A 23,541-nucleotide genomic window follows, 5' to 3' on the forward strand; every position below is an offset into this window, starting at 1 on the left:
AGGTAGTGAGAAGTCCATGGAAAGGGGGCTGGTTTCCGTGATGTGTCCTCAGCTTTCTGCTACACGCTCTAAAAACATTTCTCGAAGCCCTCATTGGAGTGACTGACTCCTCAGCGCGACCCCTTGTTGCCATGGACTCCGCAAACTCTACCTGGTTGACCTCCCTCCCCTCGCCTCTTTCGGTATTACGTCAAGACGGGGGTACGCGTCACGGAGCTGGCGATATGCAGGCCGGGATACAGGAGGAGCGGTCAGCTGGTGGACTGGTGACGTGTGCGGCTTTGACACCATGGCCGACGGGAGCCGACAGGCCAAGCTGGCGGCCGCCAAGAAGAAGGTGAGAGAGAGAGTCCGGGAGGGGGGAAGAGATCGAGAATGGCAACCTCTCTATCCTCCTCATTTGGAGAAGGAGGGACCTCGCTCCCGTGTCCGGGGCCAAGTTACATACTCTTAATCCCCAACTCGCCTCCTCCTGGTCACCGTCCCCTCCCCCAACCCCGGCGGTCCGTGTACCACGTCTCCATCGCCCAGACGCCTGGCCCGCTGCTGCCATAGCGTCAGATCACAAGGGAGGGAGTCAGTCGAGTCCGGGGATTCTGCGGCCTGCTGACATATTTGCTGAGAAATATTAATCGTGCCTGGGCGGAGACCGTGGCTGTCAGGCAGCGACACGGATCGGGAAGTGGAGAGCTGCGAGCTCCTGTTCCTGGAGGAAGGAGATATTTAGCTAAAAGGAAGGGAAGCCTGGTGCAAATTTCAGCTGCTGGCTGAGCAGCTGCATCTTTCCATCGGGCACTTTTGCAGACATTAATTATGTTTCGACCTCAGTTCGTGATTGAGCTTCAGAGTCACAGAGGAGTTGAATTTTTGGAGTTATTCATTCCTTAATTTTAATAGAATTTAGTTTTCCACTGTGGAACCGATACGTATTTTTATTTGCAAAGAGTCGAACATTGTACTCTTGGGTAAGAATTAATCCATAAAAAGTAGAAGGCCGTTTGATGAAGAAGTTGAATATTGGGAAAGAATGTGCAAAAGTCGTACTGAGAGCAAACTTTATGTATGAGGTCAATTGAAGGAATGGTGCAAAACCTTGATTCGACCCCTCACTTGCTCAAGATAAATCGAGTGATGATCTGACGAAGAGAGAGGCTGTATGTAGATCTCTGACAGCGTATTGCGAAGAGATGAGAGTGGAGCTTATTTCCTGTAACTGACTGTCAGGCAGATGAGCATCGCGTCAGGTTGTTAGGTTGCTGCGTTAGAGTTGATATAACTGCCTGGGGAATATGGTGGCCTGTGATTAGCTTAAGTAGGCTTGAGGGATCTGGTGACTTCCTCAGACTATTTTCGTGTGTTTCTTTGAAAGGTTATAGGCGTGAATAGTTAAGTTTGGATGTGTGCATTTGAAGGGGTTGGTTGTTACTTACTTTGCAACTGTCGGATGTTATTGGCTAATCGTATGCTCAAATTGCCGAGTTATGGCTTTTGTAGCACATTGAATTTTGTAGCACATTGACCACAAGATGTAGACTAAGACCATTCAGTCTTTCATGTTGTCTCTCTCACTCCTATTTTCCTGCTTTCTCCCCACAATCTTTGACGCTCTGACTAATCAGGAACCTGTCAACCTCTGCCGCATTGACTTGGCCTCCACAGCTGTCCTGGTAAAGAATTCCACAGATTCATTATCCCCCTCATCTCTGTTCTAAACGGACATTCTTCTATTCTGAGGCTGTGCGTTCTGGTCCTAAACACCCCCACTGTAGGAAATATCATCTCCATATCACTGTATCTAGGTCAATAGTTCCCAAAGTAGGTAGAAGTTTCTAAGGGAGTGGTGAAAATAAAGGAGGCGGTGGGTTTCTTGGTAGCAAGGGAGACAGCTGAGGCTCTCTGTAAAGAATGATTTAATAGTTGTAATTGCATCAAATGAGGATTGAATCCTATTGTGCGTGATCTTGTTTGCTGGAGGGCCTGATGGTTTATTTTGATCAGATTCTCACCAGTTTATTAACTTGTTATATGAATTATTGCATAAAATCAGACTAGTCTTACGCTTTTTGTTAACTTCCTGGAGCTTGTTCCAGTAACTACATGACCAATGGGAGTGAAATGAATAAATGGATAATACTTGTGGAGGGTGAGTTCTACACACATCCTTGTGTAAATTAAAACATTGGATTTAGGCCAGTGAAATATGGACGTTACTTAATTGTTGAGAATTTTTATGCACATTATTCTTTTAACTAAAATTGTACTGCTGCAAAAAGAGTTACCATGTTTGATTCTAACTCAGTTAATTCTATGGTTAAGTAGTTTTGTTGGTGATTCTGATATTTGTCATTACTTTCAATATCCTGCTTCATATGTTGGCATAAATACTGGTCTAGTTGAAGAGTACTAGTCATGTAAGGGTTATTGCAAAGTGAGCATAAATGATTATGCCCACCTGTAAAGAGTCATGGATATTATGGTCATGTGTGGAGTGCAGAGATATTTCAATATTGGAATAACCGCACTACTAATTATTTAAATTTTTGTTTAGAATGTGATCGCTTGTCATTTTTTTGTTTTTCCAGCTATTGTGTTGAATGTGTGAACATGACACAAGATCATTCATTTGGCCCTTTAAGCCTATGGGGTGTCAGGGAGGGGTAGCACCTCTGGTGGGGGAACATGTCGCGTCCTTTTCAAGGCAGTTAATCCACCTTTGGTCCCCACCTGGCACTCAGCTCTCACCTGTGGCTCCCCGTAGCTGTTTGCATGCGACAACAGCCACATCCCGGGCAACGGTTTCAACAAGCCGGCTAAACCAGGTGAGGGTAGCCGACGGGTCTCAAACCCTCGGTGAGATAGGGAGTTGTCTATCCCAGCACGTGAAGACGGACTCTGGCGGATTGAGTGGACGAGACCAGTGGAAGGTCCAACGGTCAAGAAGGTGGTCTCTGCAAGCACCGTGGAACGTGTAGAGCAGGACAAGACACAGAAGACGGCCTGGTCATCCACTGCGCCTAGTCCCATCTCCAGCCGTCTCGACTCTGTCTTGCCACTGGATCCAGATGGGAATTGGGAAGAGAGAGTGAGGCTGACGCTGCGCAACTCTCCCACACTTAAATCCAAATCACGCGCTAGTCTCGACACCATCAAATGGTGTTGATGTCCTCATCGACGTCGACGATGGACACGGACTCTTTGTCCAAATGTTGTCTGATCTTCTACCTCAACACCTTTTTCTTGTTCTATCCTCATGCTCATTTCCTTAATGTTCAGAAATCTATCTCTGGTTTGAATGAACTCTGTGACTGAGCCTCAACAGCTCTCTGGGCTGAGAATTCCAAAAGATCACTGAGTCTACGAAAAACCTTCTGCTCTCAGTCTGAAATGATTTACTCTTTATTTTGAATCTATGGTTCTCGGTTCTGGACTTTTGAGCTGGGTAAGCATCCTCCCTACATCCGCATTTTGAGCTGTGTAATTTCTAAATACAAATGAAATCTCCTCTCGTTATTCTAAACTCTATAGTAAATTGACCCAATCACCAGAATCTTTCCTCGTATGGCAAATCTGCTAGCTCTCGAACCAGTTTAGTGAGCCTTTACTGCAATTATATTCTTTAGGTATGCAAACCAAAGCTCTTAACAACGATCTATGCACATTCTCACCGAGGCCCTCCTCTGGTGCACAAATGATCTCATAATAAAAGCCAATAACCAGCTGCTTTCCTATTACTAATAGGATACTAGGATGGTCAAAGATGGGAGGGTGAAGTGTAGGTTTGTATATATATATATGTGTGTGTGTGTGTGTGCGCGCGCGATTGGGTGAAGGGATTTAGAATGTATGTCTAGTGCACATTCTGGAGCAGAGGGTGGCGGTAATGCGCCATTAAGCTGGATGCCAACCGCCGTAAAACAAGATACAGACAGACAGACTTTCCTATTACTGTGTACAAATGAACATTGGCTTTCAGAGACGTGTGTCTTCTACATTGGGGTAACTAAACACAGAAAGCAGAACACTTTCATTCAGACCACAGGTAATCTGAGCTTCCATTTACCTGTCACTTCAGTTCTTCTGTACTGTTCCATCAAAGTTCAGAGTAAGCTTGATCACTTCACCTTTTGTCTGGTTATGTTGCTGTCTTTCCTATTCTGTATCCAATGCAGCAATTTTAGGCAATTCACTTTCTGTTTGTATTAGTGTTATTGTTCTGTAGTTACCTATATACAATACAGTTTTTCTTCTCTCCACTGCTGGATGTGCTGGGCATATTGTATAAGTCCCATTGCTTTTTTCCCCCCTCTTTCTCTTACTGCCTTGATTATCAATCAGATGGTTTCATCAACTGGTAACCACCATGGTCCCTTTTAGAGATATTTCCTCTGTCGTCCCCCACTATCTCTACAATTAACTTTCTCATTCTTGGCTCTGTTTCCCACACTGAAGGTATGCCTGACCTGATCATTTTCTGCTTTTGTTTCAACATTATCCAAACTTACAATTTAAAAAAAACTCTTGTTTTTATGTTTTCTGCACTAAAGTAGATACTGTACCTTCAAACAACAGGAATTCTGCAGATGCTGGAAATTCAAGCAACACACATCAAAGTTGCTGGTGAACGCAGCAGGCCAGGCAGCATCTCCTTCTGTACCTTCTTATCTTTGCACATGGTATTCCATCTGCCATGTTTTTGTTGACTGTCTTGGCTTGTCTGCATTTCATTAGTACAGGGTTCCCAACTGGGGTCCACAGACCCCTCGCTTAATGGTTTTGGTTCATGGCATAAAAGAGGTTGGGAACCCCTGTTTTGGAAGATGTATTGTTTTCCGTATTCACAAACCCATCTAATTTTGTATCATTATGATATACAGTAATTTGTTCTCCTTAGCCAAATTGTTGACACTGATCATTAGTATCTTTAATTTGAACACTGATACATAACTTTTCTGTCAATGAAGATTTTTTAACTGTTCTATATTCTGTTTGTTTCTGTTGAGCACCTAGATTTGCATTTATTAGTCTATTCCACTTATCGAAGTTCTTTGTATTTTTTATATTTATTGCCAGTTTAATGTCATATTGTTATTGGTTCTCCTTTCCTGGGTTCTGAAATGCTCCCAGTATTTAAGCCTACTGCTTCTTTATGGCAACGTTATACTTTACAAGCCTATATTTTGAATTTAATACTATTCTTTTTTTCCTGTTATCTTGATGAAGCTCTCTGCCTGTAAGGTTTTTGTGCCCTAAAATGAAGTTCTTTTTGTCTGTACACTTTTTTAAATTTCTCAAACTGTTAGCCATTTCCTGTCCACTGTAGTACTTTTCAATGTATTTCAGTGCAGGTCAGTGGGACTAGGCAGAAAATGGTTCGGCACAGCCAAGAAGGGCCAAAGAGCCTGTTTCTGTGCTGTAGTTTCTATGGTTCTATGGTATGGTTCAACCAACTCTCTTCTCACATTCCTCAATTTCCATTGTTTCAATTTAAAATTCTAGTTTTGGATTGATCTACGTAATTTTCAAACTTGATTTAAAATTACATTATAGTCACTCTTGCCTAATGCCCCTATTACTCTGTGCTTATGAATAAACCCTTTCTTATTGTTATATTGGCTTTTTGTGGGCTTTTCTTCAACACATCGATCTAGCAACATTTGGCATTTATTGTGTGAATTTTTTTCCATGTTACTACTAATTAGTTACAAGTAATCACTCAGAATAGGTGAACTATTGTATTACCGATGATGTGAAATTTGAGATTTCTATATCAGTCACAGCGTGTAGAGTGATTAAGCAGATGTGTAGAGATATTGTTTTCATCTTGCTGACGAGGAGCTTTAGCTGTTAAATTATAGAAATGCGCATTTCACTGGAAGCTAATGGGATTATAATGTTTCCCAACACTTGTCACCTTTTGTTGCTTTTTGATTATCGTTCTCTATTGTGTAGAACCAGGCAATTAATTACATTGGATGTTAACCTTGGCTTCATAGTAACACTTTGTCTTGGAGCCTGGAGGTTTAAAGTTCTTCTCGTTTCTACCAATGTTTAGCACTTAATCCTGATTGATACTGAGCAGAGAAAATCTTAGATTGCCAAAGGCACTTTCACTTGGACAAGATACTTATTTAAAAGTAAGCACCTTCCTTCTCTCTCAGATGGATGTAAAAGATTGCAATTAAGAACACGGGACACTAGACTTCTCCCATCGTACTGTACAATGTGCATCCTCCAACCAACAACATCAAATAAATATTTAATTGGTTATTATCTACTTTCTGCCTTTAACTGCCACTTTAGTGCATAAAGTGGGAGCTCGAACGCTTCTAAAGTGATTCATTGGCTGTAAGGCTGAAACATAATAGGGCATTCCGTTATAAGTGCATTTAGTTTATATAGAATGAGATGCTTATAGTTTTCAACTTTTGGTTTGCCATTGTTGGCATGCCTGGTAATCAACAGGAAACAGTTCCTCTTGCTTCTGTGCATGTAATTTGATTGGGAATGCTATTGGTTTTAACTTTTATTTCACTGACTGATAAAAGGATTTACAGGCAGTTCTGTAAAGGACAATTCTGAGATACTGTCAGTCATGTTCCTGCCAAGAAGGTGCTTCTGTTCTTTGACTTGATTCTTAGGCCTTTACTTGCGGCATTGAATGACTGGAATAATAGAGATGTTGCCTGGATGGTTGTATATTGATTGTCAGCTATTGTCCACTTTATTTGATAGCATTTACTTTTAGAGTAATTATTGTAGTACTTTGACTATCGTTATCAAAAGTTGTGTACAGATTGACTGTTTAAGCAGGAAATGGGATGGTTAGTTTGAACAGCTGACTAATATACTCTTGTCAACAAAGGTGAATAGCGATGCTGTCTCAAGCATCTGGCAGCATCTTGATGTTAATTGCTTGTACCTTCAGTACAATGTGGTGCAGAAAGGGAAGGTAACTATAATATGGCACAGTATGACCATATTATACGGCCATGCCGTGCACTGACACTGCTACTGTGTACGGGAGCACAGGGCTTGTCGTGACCTGGGTTCAATTCCCATCGCTGTCTGTAAGAAGTTTGTATATTCTTCCATGACCATATGGGTCTCCTCCATATGCTCCGGTTTCCTCCCATGCTCCAAAGATGTACGGGTTAATATGTTAATTGGTCATATGTATGTAGTTGGGTGGCACAGGCTCATTGGGTGGAAGGACTGTTAGCATGCTGTATCTCTAAATAAATAAATTCTCTATATCAGGAAGTACTCAGGCACACTTATGGAGGGGCAGAAATCCAGGGTTGTAATTTCTTGTACTTCACTTTAAAAGTGACTTAACTGACATTCGATCAGACATTTGTAACCATAGAAATGTAGCAGTTACTAATTTTACATGTATCAGTTCTTTGGTATTGCATTGATGAAGTTGGACCATTTGCAGAGCCTTGGAAAAAGTATTCAGCCCCCAAACTATTTTCACATTTTACAGTCTCATTTTGTCAAATCAAGAGAAAATTTCCAAAATCTGTCAACAATTTACTAAAAATTAAAAACCGGAATTGTGAAGCTGAAAAAGTATTCATCCCCTTAGTAATTACTAATTTTTCCCTGGTGCAATACTGTATATTGCCTTACCAACTCACCCGATTTGTTGATGTAGAAAATTGGAAGCTCACCTGTTTTCAATGAATTCATATGAATAAATACCCTCTCTGTCTGTAAGGTCCAACAGTATGGTAGATTTTTAACAGCCCAAACCAAAATGAAGACAAAAGAGTATTCAAGACAAGTCAGGGAAATGATCATAGAGAAGCACAAAACTAGGGAAGGGTACAAGATGTACCCAGAGCTCAGTGGAAAAAATATGAAACTGTGGCCACACTGCTAAGGTCAGGCCACCCCTCTAAACTTAGTCACCAGAGAATAATGGCAGTTGTAAGAGATGTTACTGTGATAGCAACAGTCACTCTGAGTGAGCTGCAGAAGGCAGTGGCTGCAACTGGAGATGAAGTTCATGGCTCCACAATCTCTAAGGACTTGCACAAAAGGGTATAAATGGAAGAATGGCAAGGAAAACTCCCTGGTTTAAATAAAATGTATCCTTACCCATAAAGATTTTGCAAAAGTGTCTGTTAGACAATACTGTAAAGATGTGGAAGAAGGTCTTGTGGTTGGGTGAGACCAAAGTGTCACTTTTTGGTCTCAACACTCAGCAATACGTGTAGCAAATCTAATACTGCATGTCAGTCGGGTAACACCATTCCTACTGTAATGTATGGTGGAGGTAATATCATGCTATGGGGATGCTTTTCAGCAGCAGGGCCTGTTAATCTGGTCTGGTCTGGAAGGTGAATGCTGCTAAATACAGAGAGATCCTGGATAAAAACCTGCTAGCCTCTGCCAGAAAGCTTAAAACTGGGGAGGAAGTTCATCTTTCACCAGGACAATGACCTAAAGCACACTGGCAGAGCAACCATGGAGAGGCTTCAAATGTCCTTGCAAGGTCCAGTCAGCGACCTGACCTTAACTCGATTGAACATCTCTGGCAAGACCTCAAGATTGCTGTCCATTGCTGCTTCCCAGCTAACCTGGCACAGCTTGAGCAATTTTGCAAGGAAAAATGGGCAAATCTTGCTCCATCACATTGTGTAAAGCTTATCCAAAAGACTACTGCTGTAATAGCTATGAGATGGTTCAAATAAGTACTGAGCATAGGAGGGAATGATACTTTTGAACTGCACGCATATCAGTTTTTGAATATTTACTTTTTCTTGCTTTACAATTTTCCCTGTTTTTTGGGCTCTACTGTGAAGAAAAGGAGTATGTGATTCACCAATAAAAATTCTCAGTTAAATTGATCAAAATCCTTGCTTGTAATACTCATTTATGTGAACAAAGGATTTGGGGATGAGTACTTTTACAAGGCATTGTTTACGCTATTCCTTTCTTCAGAATAACATCCATGTTTGAATCAGCCTGTGGTAGAACAATCTTCAACTTTTAATGTTAGAAACACTGCATTATTTAGGGATCAGGTTATGAAGAATTTTGTGTATATAAGGGGGAAAATTGTTCAAATTCAAACAAAATTAAAACTAAATGTTTGTCTCAGTGATCCCCAAGTCTTGATACATCCTTCCTTCATCTGCAGGCTACTGAGAGGAGATGAAAGTGGCAGAAGCTGTAGTAATAGAGTTCAGGAGAAGGCAGTGGGAGTCATGGCAGTCAAATTCCGGTATTAGCTGTGAGATCTTGGCAACACGATACAAATGACCACAGAGTTATCGGTAATATTTACCACGCTTTTGTGATAATACGGTTAATCCTGAAGGAAACTGAAGTAGTTTTACCGGGGAAATTTAACAATTCAGTTTAATGTTGGGGAAAGTCTGTTATTATTGTAACAATTACAGAAAAAGTGAGAACTACTCAGCAGGTCAGACGGAATGTGAAACACAGGTTATCAAACATTGACCTTGGCGTTTCTCCCCACATCTAGCTCTCCGGCTGAAAAATAACATAGGAAAGTCTTAAGCAAACAAACCTGTAATTTTTTTCCTAATTGCAGCATGACCTGGGAGGTGAGTGTCCCTGATGGTGTTTGCTGCTTTCCTGCGACAACACTTCATGTGGATGTGCTCAGTGGTGGGGCGAGCTTTACCTGTGATGGGCTAGGCCATATCCACTAGTTCTTGTGGATTTTCTGTTCAAAGACATAGTTTTTTTCCATACCAGTCTGTGATGCAGCCAATCAATATGCTCTCCACTACACATCTGTAGAAATTTGTCAAAGATTTAGATCTTCACAAACTCCTAAGGAAGCAGAAGTGCTGCTGTGCTTTCTTTGTAATTGCACTTGTGTGCTGGGCCCAGGACAAGTCCTATGAAGTGATAACACCGAGGAATTTAAAGTTGTTGACCCTCTCTACCTCTGATCCCCGATGAGGGCTGGCTCATAGACCTCTGTTTCCCTCTTCCTGGAGTCAATAATCAGCTCCTTAGTCTTGTTGACATTGAGTAAGAGGTTGTTGTTGTAGCACCACTCAGCCAGATTTTCAGTCGTCTTCCTGTGTGCTGATTGGTCACCACCTTTGATTTGGCCTACAACAGTGATGTTGTCAGCAAACTTGAAAATGGCTTTGGGGTTGTGCTTAGCCACACAGTCATAAATGTAAAGCGAGCAAAGTATGGGGTTAAGTTCACAGCCTTGTGCTGCACCTGTGCTGATGGAGATTGTGGAGGAAATGTTGCCAAACCAAACTAACTGAGGTCTGCAAGTGAGGAAATCAAGGATCCATTTACACTAGGAGGTATTGAGGCTAACATTGTGAAGACTATTGATTAGTTTTGAGGAGATGATAATATTGAATGTTGTGCTGTAGTCAGTAAAAGAGCCTCCTGATGTATGCATCTGTTATATCCAGATGTAAATCATTTGAAAGCTAAGCTATTTCAATATATTAAATAATGTTTCTCTTTTCAAAAGTTGAAGGAATTCCAGCAGAAGAAGACTCCACCAGCTCCAGGAGCCAGGAAGAAGAGAAGAACGAAAGATGATGGAACTGAAACAACTAATCCCGCAGAGAATGACCAAGAAAATTGTGAGGTAAGTTCCTGTAGATTTCAGAATTAAAGTAAGTTCATTATCAAAGTACACGCATGTTACCAAATACTACCATGAGATTCATTTTCTTGCTGGCATTCACATTTGATTTAATGTATGGACAAAGTCCTGGCTGTGCAGTTGTTGTCTGATGCACCTGCATCAACTTTTCTACATATTCCCTTTTCCACCACATGAAAGAATGTTTTACTCAGACCAATTGCATTAAAGTATAAAGTTGCTGTAGTTACTTTGATTTTTATGGTCACTTTTAGGATATGGGTAATCATTGGCGAGGGCTTTTAAATATCCATCCTGTACATCTGATAAAAGGAATGCAAATTATTTGAAGTATCTATTTTGAATTGCATTCTTTTCATTTGTGAGGTAGCTGTTTTTCAACGTTTTTTTTACAATTGTAATAAACATGGTTACACTTCTATTGTAACATTGTTTTTGCAGTTTAGGTATTTCTAAGAACAAAATTGTGAGCATTAATCTGAGCTATTCAATTGGGTTAAATTACTTCCCATTTGTTGTTCGACAAATATCCACTTTAATAATTCCTTCTGGAACGGCTACAGATAATGCCAAGATACCTTCATTTGTCATTATTTTCCTTGGAAATGCAATCTTCTGTTCTTCATTGTTCTCTCCTCAAAGATATTCTCATCTTTAGTTGCAATAGCAAACAAATTGGAGAAAGATTATTAGCTGGTGGTTTATTAAATTGCTTTATCCTATTTCCCCACTTCTCAAATTTTGCTTTCTGAAATGCAGTGTTCTCCCTTTAAGATTAAGAGCAAGTCTGTGTATTAAAACTAGCCTGGTGCCAAATTCTTGTGATGTCAGTTTAGCATGCAACATTATTCTTTCCCTAATTTTCAAAATGGATTTTAGTTGTGATCAGTGGTGGAAAATATCATTTTATGAATGGCTATAACTGAGGAGGATTCACCAGAAGAGGTTTGAATAGAATTGAAATACTGCGCTTGGATTGTAGTTGAAAAGTGCTTTTTACCTTGCAAATTTGTAAGCATTCTCTAAATTTGGGTAATAGGCATAAAGCATTCTTGATTAGTGAAAGCCTTTTATTCAGCTAAAGTCCAGTTTTTGCAGTAGGATTTTTGAGATCTACAGTATAGTTGAATGCTTATCTCAATTTCAAGCTTAATTGCCATTCAACCATACACATGTTATACAGCTAAATGAAACAGAGTTCCTCTGGGACCAAGGTACAAAACATGGTACATATACTCACACAAAGGAAATAGCACATTTAGTTACGAAGGCACATATGATTAGGGTGGCACATACAGTCACAAATAATGATATTTGCCCAGGTCCTTGAGTGGCATGACCTGAAGGTTGATGATGCGTGGGATGTTGTTCTGGAGCCACATTTTTACAAGAACAAGCAAACACCAGTTCCTCATTATGGGCTAATTCAGCTGCAGGCAAATGCACTCCAGCTTGTCTTCCACTGATTGAACACTGGAGAGCAGCCCTGAACTCAGCATAGACTCCAGAGCTTCTGCTGTGACTCTGCTTTCTCCCACAAATTCTCCAGCACTGCCTCCCCTACCTGGGTGGCTGCAACCGGCAATGCCGCGGTGTGAGGACCTGGTCCGTGCAATAGCTGAGGCCATGCAGCTCCCCTGCCATCGGTCTTTCCAATGAAATGGACTTCTCCTATCTACATAGAGTTCCAGCAATGTGACGTAAAGGAGTAGTAGTTTTAGTGGCTTGCACAAGGACATGCAGGTCCCTTTGGATATTGACATTTCTTAGTCTTTCACCGTCTTGAAAAATACTCTGTGCCCCAAAGTGAATAATTTCATTTTTCCAGATTGCATTCTATTTGCCATGTTTTCACCAACTAACCGATCTCTTTGAAGTCTCTTTTATATCTTCTACCTACTTATAGTCCTATCTGACAAACTTGGAAATATGACATTTGGACCATTCAGCTGATGTGTTGATTTAGCTTGTATTTAGCTGGGACCCAGACATCAATTCTTATGATATTCAACTAGTCAAAGCAGGGCGATCTGAAAAAAAAAGATCAGTTTATTTCCACTATGCTTCCATCTGTTAACTAGTTCTCAGTGCATGCCAGTAAATTGCCGCCCCACCCCCATCTCGTAGCCTTCTGTGTAAGTTCTTATCAGAAACCTATAGGACATCCATTGGCACCCACTTCTGCATTCTAGTAGCAGAACATACTCAAAGAACTCTAGCAATTTAGGCAAATACAAATTCTCTTTCATAAATCCAAGCCACCTCTACTCAATCCTTTTACAATTTGCTTGGTGTTATCCACTATTGTAGATTCCAGCATTTTCTCTTCTACTTATGTTGGATGAGCAGGTTGTAAGTTCTGTTTGCTTTACTTTCATATTAGTGGGGTTATATTTGCAGACCTGTAATCTGCAGGATTTTGGAAGATATTTCTAGTGTATCCACTATTGCTAGCTGCCTCTTTTAAAATTCAGAGATGCAGATCACTGGGTCCTTGGGACTTAATGGCTTTGTCTTGCCACCTTCTCCAGTACTATTATCCAATACTAATTTGTATAACTTTTCATTCTTGCTACACATGTTTGTTCTTGGGTATTTCTGACAGGTTTTTCTGTCTTTATTTTGTTTGCAAAGATGGAAACAAATCGTTTATTTTCTCTACCAATTTATTGTTTGTCATTATATTTCTCTCTTATGTAAAATTAAGTAAGAAGGAATGCGCAAACTTTCTCGGGAAGTTTGCATGGAGGTAAACAAACTTTCTATTTCCTCAGTTAATCCAGTTTTGAAGTTTAATTAGGTATGTGATGAACTTTGCTTTTGTCTCTCAAATGAGAGCTTTCCTATGTTGAAAATGTTAAATCTTCCATTTCACAATTATTGCTGCAGCTAATAATGTTTTCTTTAAATACTGCACTTACAGGGGTTTCTGAGCTTATGGAATTGTGTTTTATTTAAAAGGAACTATTTTGGGAGTGCTCTGTAGATTAAAAACTATGTGAGAAAATAGATCAGTAAATGGAAGCAATTTTCGGATTGTTAATTATTCACTGAAGGGGAAAGTAGCAAAGAAGTTCTTTTTGAGGAGAACTTGTGGAGACCCAATGTTCTCATTTACTTTAAACAAAAGGAAACTAAAATAGTATGTCTCTAAACCTGTAGAAAACACTAGACTAGAAACCATGGGCAACTGAAGTATGATGGGAATTTTCTGGTTGGAAATTATAACATTTACAAAATTTGAACTTATTTTAGAAGTTTGCTGATAATCCTGATCATACAGCATATGTAGAGTTAATGGTGCCTACTTACAATAAGTATTAATTGTGGTTGTCTTTACATAAGAGTGATGGTTCTTACTGTGGGATTCCAAGAATGTAAGATTGTAGACTTTGTCTTTATCAGTTTAATTAGTTTTGTTTGCTGGACGCACTGTCAATTCTTCCTCTCTTTCTCTGAGTTATCCCTGTCTCTTTACTACTGTTCAGATGCCCCTGCAGAACATTCTGAAGGCGTTGGTTGCAGACTGCAGTAAGTCCAATGGGGTATCTCTGCCTTCATTGGACAGGCTAAAGGTGAGGTAGCTCCGGATGTAACTTGTTTCTGTGGCTGGCTTGCTGACTTTCATGCATGCATTGTTGCCAAGGGAAAGGATTGATGGGATGGGTTTGGGAAGAAGGCTTATTTCCATTGTGATTATTGTGACTGCAGCTTTATTAAACAAAGTTTTAATTTCAATTATCTCTATTTGTTTAGGAGCCGATTTTGCTCTTGCTTGCATTGTATCTGCTTTGCTTTACTGGTGTGTCCTGAATATGCAAAGTCACTGTGAATTCCAAAGGAAGCAACAAGTTGCCATGCATGATTCATAGTCAAATAGCTCTGGATGCCTTTCAGCATGTCCAGTCTGTGCATGTTCCATAAGAGTTAGTGAATTAATAAGAAATGTTGATTTGCATGCATTCAGAAGAAGTTTACTATTCCTTTATATGATTTAGCCCTAATTCTTTGTCTGTCCAGGCATCTAGAGCTGAAAAGATGCTTGGCATATTTTCAGGGTTCCTTGTGTCTGAAACTTCCTCGTAACCTCTCTATATTTCCTTCACCTGATTCTGAATTGTAACAGTTCTGTCTGTGGCCATTCTTTCCAAAGTAGTTCTGATTGGGAAGTGGGCAGCGTAGGATTCTTTTATTGTTAGCTCTGTAAAATGTATTTTAAATCTTCACTGTATCTCAGTGTCAACATGAATATTCGGTTTATGGCATCTCCTATTTAAAAGGGGATGAAAATATTATTACGCAGTCAAAAGGCATCACAGCACTAAGGAATTTCATTGTTTTATTTACATATATTTTCTTAAATGCTTACTTGAATTTTGGCTGTGACAGGATTGTATTATCGTCCAGAGTAAAAAAAAATATATTTTCATTGCTTTTATCTCCTTCAATGTTTACTTCCAATTAAATTATCTTCTGTCATGCTTTTCTGCTCAGTTGATTTTAATTACTTAGAAATGCAATATGGTGTATTGTTATGCTTAAAAGTTCTAACAATGGCAGAATAACAACTTTTATGTACAAAGGACCTTTAATGGATAAGAATTCCCAAAGTGCTGCACAAAAGCACTATCAAATAAGTTTGACAGCAATCTAAAGAAAATATTGGCTGTTTGCTAAAATTGTAAGGATGAGGATTTTCAGTTGTGAGGCAAAATTAGATAGACAGGAAGAACTCCACCATTGACAGGTGTGATCGAGCAGTTTATTTTAAAGTTTGATAAGGCAACCAAGTAGCAGTGAATTTGAATTAAGTAAGAATTTGTGGTACTTGAACTGTTTTCTAATTGAATAGCTTTCCAAAAGTGCTGCTGTGGATACAAGCAATTTTATTTTTTTTTGTCTTGATTTAAAAATTGCAATACTGTAAATGTATAGCAGCTTTTTTCAGTATTTGGAGAAAAGGGTATGACAGTGTAGCTCCCACTTCCTTGACTTTTAGGGGTCTTCTCATATTAGGCCTTAAATCAGTAAAGGGTCCATTTTCATTTCTATCATGTTTGCAAGGTCAAATTCAAGTTTATTGTCATCTGACTGTACATGTATACAATCAAATAAAACAACATTTCTCTGGATATGGTACACCCACAAAACATACGTCACACAGAGCACATAAACCAAAATATTACTGTAATAAATAAAATTCAAAATACAACACAGATAAGCAGTACACAGTACAATAAGCAGCTCACAATGAATACCTTGCCACCATTAATCTCAAAGCCTGAGAGAAGGAGTTGTTACCCAGTCTAGCAGTCATAGTCCTGATGCTTCCTAACTGATAGTAGTGGGTCGAAGAGATTGTGGGATGGGTGGTGGGCTCCTCAACAATGATTCGGGCCCTTCATCTGTCCTGGTGGTTCTCTCAGCAGTTTTTATTGTCCTCTGTAGGGTCTTGCGGTCCAATGCCTTGCACACTTCAGTCTTTTCAGAAAGTGTAGATGCTGCTGTGCCTTCTTGACTAATGCAGAAGCGGTGTGGGTCCAGATTAGGTCGTCTATTATGTGCACACCAAGGAACTTTGTGCTCTTCACTCTCACGGCAGAGCCATTGATGCGGAGTGGAGAATGGTGACTTTCTGAAATCCACGACCTCCTCATTGAGTTGTCCACATTGAGACTCAGGCTGTTGTTCTCACACCATTTGATAAGCCTCTCTACTTCCTTTCTGTATGGCTACTCATCATTGTTGCTCAAGAGGCCGAGCACTGTAGTATCGTCAGCGAACTTGATGATGTGGTTTGAGCTGGCTCTGCAGCACAGTCACGAGTCAGCGGCAGGCTGAGCACAACCCTAGGGTCACCAGTGCTCAGTGTGATGGAGTTTGAGATATTGCTGCCATCTAGAAGTCCAAAATCCAATTACAGCGAGGAGTGTTGAGTCCCAGTGAGGACAGTTTATCTACCAGCCTCTGATGGATGATCATGTTAAACGCTGAGCTGAAGTCAATGAAAAGCATTCTGGCATATGAGGCATAATTTTCTAGGTGAGACAGGCCAGAGTGGAGGACCAAGGCTATGACATCATCAGTGGATTGATTTTAGTGGTGGGCAAACTGGAAATATTGAAGCAGTGTCACTTAATGTAAAACATTAGAGCAGAAACTAAAGCAGTCCAAGTAATGGCATTAAAAGTGGGAGTTGCTTTCAGTTATGGCTTGTCCTTACTGATGTATGAGACACTATTTGTAAAACCTAGCCAATTACCTGAAACCACTAAGTCAATAAAACTAAGAGTGTCATTGAACAGAATGTACTTCGCAGAGAATCTGTGCTGACATCCAGCTAATAACATTTAGCAAGCGGCAATTTGAAAAAATCAATTGAACTTTGGAGTTGCACTTAGGTACTGGGAAAATACAGCATCCTCAAAAAATATAATTTGGAGGGTATAATTTTGTGAATGTAGTGTGTATTATTACCTGTAAATATACACTTCAATTTGAGATTCTTATAGAATCACACAAAGGACTGAGCTTGTAGAGTTTGGGTAATGGCAGTTAGTTGAGGATAATATAGAAAGAAGAAAACATTTATTTTCTGAGGTGAGTTTGTTAGTATGGTGCTGAGAGTGTATCTTAAGAAAGTTTCACTGCAAAGCGTCTGAATGGCTGAGAATTGCATCATAAATAATGAGCAGAACAAGGAGGTGGAACAGGAGACTGGAGTCATCAGCTAGTTGTGGATGAGGAAGTTGCTGTGCTATGGTGGACTAAATGGAAGAGTCCTATGCTGCTGAGGGTTTGAAATACAATGTTAGTGATAGAGGAGGCATTAGGAGAGATGTCTGAAGATATTTAAAATCGTTATATAGGGAAAACTAAGATTGTTGCAAAGAAAACAGTGAGCTGATTTGGTGATGGAATTTGTAGCACACAGGTGAAGAGTAGGTGACTAGTCAAATGTTTGCTGGAATCAACCAGAATTATAGTCTACACATGATTGGATTTAAAAGGGAAATAAGGTTTAAATTGTGCTATTTGACCAGGAACAGCTGAATAGTTTGGATTTTTGCTTTTTGAAGGCAAAGGTAGAAGGATTTTGAGAGGTGCAATGCTTTTGATTGGAAGGAAGTGCAAAATCAAAACCTGAAATTATCACTAAGAAATCAAATGAGAAATTCTGAAGAAAATGAGCAGAATGCAGATTGCCTGACCATCTGGAGTAGTTAAAGCAAAATTTAAAAACACATTCAATGGGAAGGTAGATGAACAAATGGTGAAGGGAATGGAGGTCCATGTAGATAGGTTGATGAAGGATGGGAGGATACTTGAGCTGAGGATAAACTCTGGCTTGATTCTGTTCTCATCAATTATGTACGTACATATACATAAAGGGATGCTATGCACCCCCTTGAAATTTCCTTGACACGTGAACTATCCAGTTTTTTTCCACATTCTGGTTCTTTTTCCATAGACATATAAATATTGTTTTAAAGTTGATATGTAATTCCTCCTTGAAAAAAATTTGAATCTACTTTGACTGTTCTCTCATGCAAACCATGACCAAGTAGCTTTTCAATTATACTGTTTGGTATTAACATACCAAGAACTAATTAGCAAGCAGTATAAGCCAATTTCTGGTGCATGAAAGCCTAAAGCCCGTTTTCCTTGCAAAAAACAGCATGAAACTAATGCTGTGGCCTCTTGTGCCACATGAGGCCACCCTCAGGGTGGAGGAGCGATACCTTGTATTGCCTCTGGGTAGCTTCCAACTTAATAGTGTGAATATTGATTTCTCCTGGTTTAAAAAATCCCTCCCCTTCCTCTCTTTTATTCCCCACTCTGGCCCCTTGCCTCTTTTCATCTACTTTTTACCTCCCCCTGGGTCCCCCTCTCCTTCCTTTTCTCCTATGGTCCACTTCCCTCTCTTGCCAGATTATTTGCTCTCCAGCCCTCTACCTTTTCTACCCCCCTGGGTTGGGTCTTGGATTGCAGCATTGACTGTTCATATCCATAGATGCTGCCTGACCTGCTGAGTTCCTCCAGCATTTTGTTTGTGTTGTTTTGGATTTTCGCTATCTGCAGAATTTCTCATATTAGTGATACTGGTGGCATATAGAAACATAGAAAACCTACAGCACAGAAAGCTGTGCCGAACCTGTCCGTACCTTAGAAATTACCAAAAGTTACACATAGCCCTCTATTTTTCTGAGCTCCATGTACCTGTCCAGGAGTCTCTTAAAAGACCCTATCATATCCACCTTCACCACCGTCACTGGCAGCCCATTCCACGCACACGCCACTCTCTGCATAAAAAAACTTAACCCCTGATATCTCCTCTGTACCTACTTCCAAGCACCTTAAAACTGTGCCCTCTTGTGCTAGCCATTTCAGCCGTGGGAAAAAGCCTCTGACTATCCACACGATCAATGCCTCTCATCATCTTGTACACCTCTATCAAGTCACCTCTCATCCTCTGTTGCTCCAAGGAAAAAAGGCCGAGTTCACTAAACCTATTCTCATAAGCCATGCTGCCCAATCCAGGCAACATCCTTGTAAATCTCCTCTGCACCCTTTCTATGGTTTCCACATCCTTCCTGTAGTGAGGCGACCAGAACTAAGCACAGTACTCCAAATGGGGTCTGACCAGGGTCCTGTGTAGCTGCAACATTACCTCTCAGCTCTTAAACTCAATCCCACAATTGATGAAGGCCAATGCACCATATGCTTTCTTAACCACAGAGTCAACCTGCGCAGCATCTTTGAGTGTCTTATGGACTCGGACTCCAAGATCCCTCTGATCCTCTACACCGCCAAAAGTCTTACCATTAATACTATATTCTGCCATCATATTTGACCTAGGAAAATGAACCACCTCACAGTTATCTGGGTTGAACTCCATCTGCCACTTCTCAGCTCAGTTTTGCATCCTATCGATGTCCCATTGTAACCTCTGACAGCCCTCCACACTATACACAACACCTCTGACCTTTGTGTCATCAGCAAATTTACTTTCCCATCCCTCCACTTCTTCATCCAGGTCATTTATAAAAATCATGAAGATTAAGGGTCCCAGAACAGACCCCTGAGGCACAACACTGGTGACAGACCTCCATACAGAATATGACCCATCTACAACCACACTTTGCCTTCTGTGGGCAAGCCAGATCTGGATCGACAAAGCAATGTCCCCTTGGATCCCATGCCTCCTTACTTTCTCAATAAGCCTTGCATGTGGTACCTTGTCAAATGTCTTGATGAAATCCATTTTCACTACATCTACTGCTCTACCTTCATCAATTTGTTTAGTCATATCCTCAAAAAATTCAATCAGGCTCGTAAGGCATGACCTGCCTTTCACAAAACCATGCTGACTACTCCTAATCATATTATGCCTCTCCAAATGTTCATAAATCCTCCTTCTCAGGATATTCTCCATCAACTTACAAAACATTGAAGTAAGACTCACTGGTCTATAATTTCCTGGGCTATCTCTACTCCCTTTTTTGGATAATGGAACAACATCCACAGCCCTCCAATCTTCCAAAACCTCTCCCGTCCCCATTTATAATGCAAAGATCATTGCCAGAGGCTTAGCAATCTCCTCCCTCGCCTCCCATAGTAGCCTGGGGTACATCCCACCCAGTCCCGGTGACTTATACAACTTGATGCTTTCCAAAAGCTCCATCACATCCTCTTCTTTAATATCTACATGCTCAAGCTTTTCAGTCCGCTGTAAGTCATCCCTACAATCGCCAAGATCCTTTTCGGTAGTGAATACTGAAGCAAAGTACTCATTAAGTACCTCTGCTATCTCCTCTGGTTCCATACACACTTTTCCACTGTCACACTTGATTGGTCCTATTCTCTTCACATACCTGTAGAATGTCTTGGGGTTTTCCTTAATCCTGTCTGCCAAGGCCTTCTCATGGCCCCTTCTGGCTCTCCTGACTTCTTTGTTAGACTCCTTCCTGCTAGCCTTATAATCTTCTAGATCTCTATCATTACCTAGTTTTTTGAACCTTTTGTAGGCTGTTCTTTTCTTCTTGATTAGATTTACAACAGCCTTTGTACACCATGGTTCCTGTACCCTACCATCCTTTCCCTGTCTCCTTGGAACCTACCTATGCAGAACTCCACACAAATATCCCCTGAACATTTGCTACATTTCTTCCGTACATTTCCCTGAGAACATCTGTTCCCAGTCTATGCTTCCAAGTTTTTGCCTGATGGCCTCGTATTTCCCCTTACTCCAATTAAACGCTTTCCTAACTTGTCTGTTCCTATCCCTCTCCAATGCTACGGTAAAGGTGACAGAATTGTGATCACTATCTCCAAAATGCTCTCTCACTGAGAGATCTGACACCTGATCAGGTTCATTTTCCAATACCAGATCAAGTACAGCCTCTCCTCTTGTAGGCTTATCCACATATTGTGTCAAGAAACCTTCTTGGACACACCTAACAAACTCCACCCCATCTAAACTTCTCGCTCTAGGGACATGCCAATCAATATTTGGGAAATTAAAATCTCCCACCATGACAACCCTGTTATTATGACACCTTTCCAGAATCTGTCTCCCTATCTGCTGCTCGATGTCCCTGTTACTATAGGGTGGTCTATAAAAAATACTCAGTAGAGTTATTGACCCCTTCCTGCTCCTAACTTTCACCCTCAGAGACTCCATAGTCAATCTTTCCATGACTTCCTCTTTTTCTGTAGCCGTGACACTATCTCTGATAACAGTGCCACGCCCGCACCTCTTTTGCCTCCCTCCCTCCCTGTCCTTTTCTGGAACATCTAAAGCCTGGTACTTGAAGTAACCATTCCTGCCCTTGAGCCATCCAGTCTCTGTAATGGCCACAACATCATAGCTCCAAGTACTGATTCACACTCTAAGCTCATCCGCTTTGTTCATGATACTCCTTGCATTAAAAGAGACACATCTCAAACCATCGCTCTGAGCACATTCCTTCTCTATCACCTACCTATCCTCCCTCTGCACTGTCTCCAAGCTTTCTTTATTTGTGAGTTAACGCCTTTTCCTCCGTCTCTTCAGTTTGGTTCCTACCCCCCCCCCCAGCAATCCTAGTTTAAAGTCTCCCCAATAGCCTTAGCAAACCTCCCTGCCGTGATATTGGTTCCCCCTGGGTTTCAAGTGCAACCTGTCCTTTTTGTACAGGTCACTCCAGCCCCAAAAGAGGTCCCAATGATCCAGACATCTCTGACATTTCTGATAATGGGTTCATCCTTGTATTTAAAACTGATAATCAGGTGTATAGTATAGTAAAACTGATAATTAGTTGTCCAGTTATTCAGAAATTCTGTTAGTTTGGCATCTGGTTTGCTCGGTAACTGATTCTATTCTGGTCCAATCCAGAAAACAAAGACCATGTACTTGTATTTGTGAGGTTCACTTGGGTGTGTAGTTGTAGTCAGCTGTGTGCTTGCATGTTTCTGCCTGTTTTAACAGTCTGAGGCAAACAAATTGAAACTTAGTACATAGATGCTGTTATTAATTGAGGGGTGCAGTTGCCTCAGTGAGCATATTATAGTATTAAGTAGCCTTTATTAGGTATAGACCATTCTCTGCTGCATTACTGCATTACAAATATTGTACCACTATAATATGTAAAAAAAAAGTGTTGTGGTATTGATAGACTAAATATTCTGGAAACTCTACTAGTCCAGCACCACCCAAGTTCCAAGGCATTTGGATTATTGGAGTTACTGTTACCCTAGCGTAGTCTTGGACAAAATGTATCAAAGATAATGTGGATCCTTGATGTACTGTCGCAGTGGAACCCTGCTGACATTCTGTGTTTAGTACTGTGGTGTGAATAGTTTGGCACTTGCCAAATGGCATTAAGATATTTATTTCTTCCTGTCTTTGTTCAAGCTGCAACGTTTTCTCTTTGGAGTGGTAAAACATAATTCCATACTTTCTGGAGATGAACTTGTATTTTCTGAAATTAACAAATTTCATCAATATATTTTGGGTATAGTCCTGGTCTCGGGTACTGTCTGTCTGGGGTTTTTAGTGGGTGCTCTGATTTCTTTCTACACCCCAGAATTGGTCACTGTGAATTGCCCCTGGCATGTAGGTGGCTGGTAAAGTCTGGGAAGAGGTGATAGGAATGTCTGAGGGGAAAGCTGCATGGTGAAAAGGATTGGGAAATACTATTGCTCTGTAAATCAATGGGCTGAAATGACTCTCATATGCAGGTATGTGGTGGAACAGGCTTACTTGTGGTCTAGTGCTTCCTGTTAATTATAATCACTGTGGGGGTGGGGTCATTGCCTGTTTTGATACTGTTCCAGTCATTTAAATGAAGTGGAAATGCCACGCTGATTACAAGGGTCATTAAGAAGAAAGTAGGGATTGTCGAGGATTTTTGGAAAGAAGAGTCGATGGATAGCAGATTGGCTGACTGGCATGAAGCAAAGAATGGGAATAAAGGGGGCGTTTTCTGGCAAGCTGCTGGTGACAAGTGGTGTTCTTCAGAGGTCTGTGTTGGGACTGCTTTTCACATTGTATGTTTGGTTGATGGAATTGATGCCTTTGTGGAAGATATGAAGACAGGTGGAAGGGCAGGTGGTGATGAGGGAGTAGGGAGGCTGCAAGAGCTTCAGTTAGGAGAATAGGCAAAGAAGTGTCAGGTGGAATACAGTGTCGGGAAGTGTATGGTCATGCACTTCAGTAGAAGGAATAAAGGTGTAGACTGTTTTCTCAACAGGAAGAAAATTCAGAAATCAGAGATGCAAAGGGATTTGAGAGTCCTCCTGCAGGATTCCTTGAAGGTAAACTGGCAAGTTGAGTTCATGGTATGGAAGGCAAATGCAGTGTTAGCATTCATTTCATGAGGATTGGAATATAAAAACAAGGATGTAATGCTGAGATTTTATAAGGCATTGTTTAGACT

The 23,541-nt window shown here is 40.7% G+C and overlaps 1 protein-coding gene across 3 annotated transcripts in view; it reads left to right on the plus strand.

Annotated features, from left to right (window-relative positions):
- The first annotated feature begins 217 nt into the window (after window positions 1-217).
- Window positions 218-23,541, plus strand: part of golga2 (golgin A2) — a 97,889-nt gene continuing 74,565 nt past the window's right edge. For 2 of the 3 annotated variants that reach the window (XM_063073572.1, XM_063073573.1), the window contains exons 1-3: window positions 218-337; window positions 10,484-10,603; window positions 14,110-14,196. In XM_063073572.1, coding sequence (XP_062929642.1) covers window positions 290-337; window positions 10,484-10,603; window positions 14,110-14,196 — 255 coding nt within the window. In that variant the 5' untranslated portion in view covers window positions 218-289. The remainder of the gene's footprint in view (window positions 338-10,483; window positions 10,604-14,109; window positions 14,197-23,541) is intronic. The other variant, XM_063073574.1, reaches the window with a different exon arrangement.

This window comes from Mobula hypostoma, chromosome 21 (genome assembly GCF_963921235.1).
Source record: "Mobula hypostoma chromosome 21, sMobHyp1.1, whole genome shotgun sequence".
In the NCBI taxonomy this organism is placed as follows: Eukaryota; Metazoa; Chordata; class Chondrichthyes; order Myliobatiformes; family Myliobatidae; genus Mobula; species Mobula hypostoma.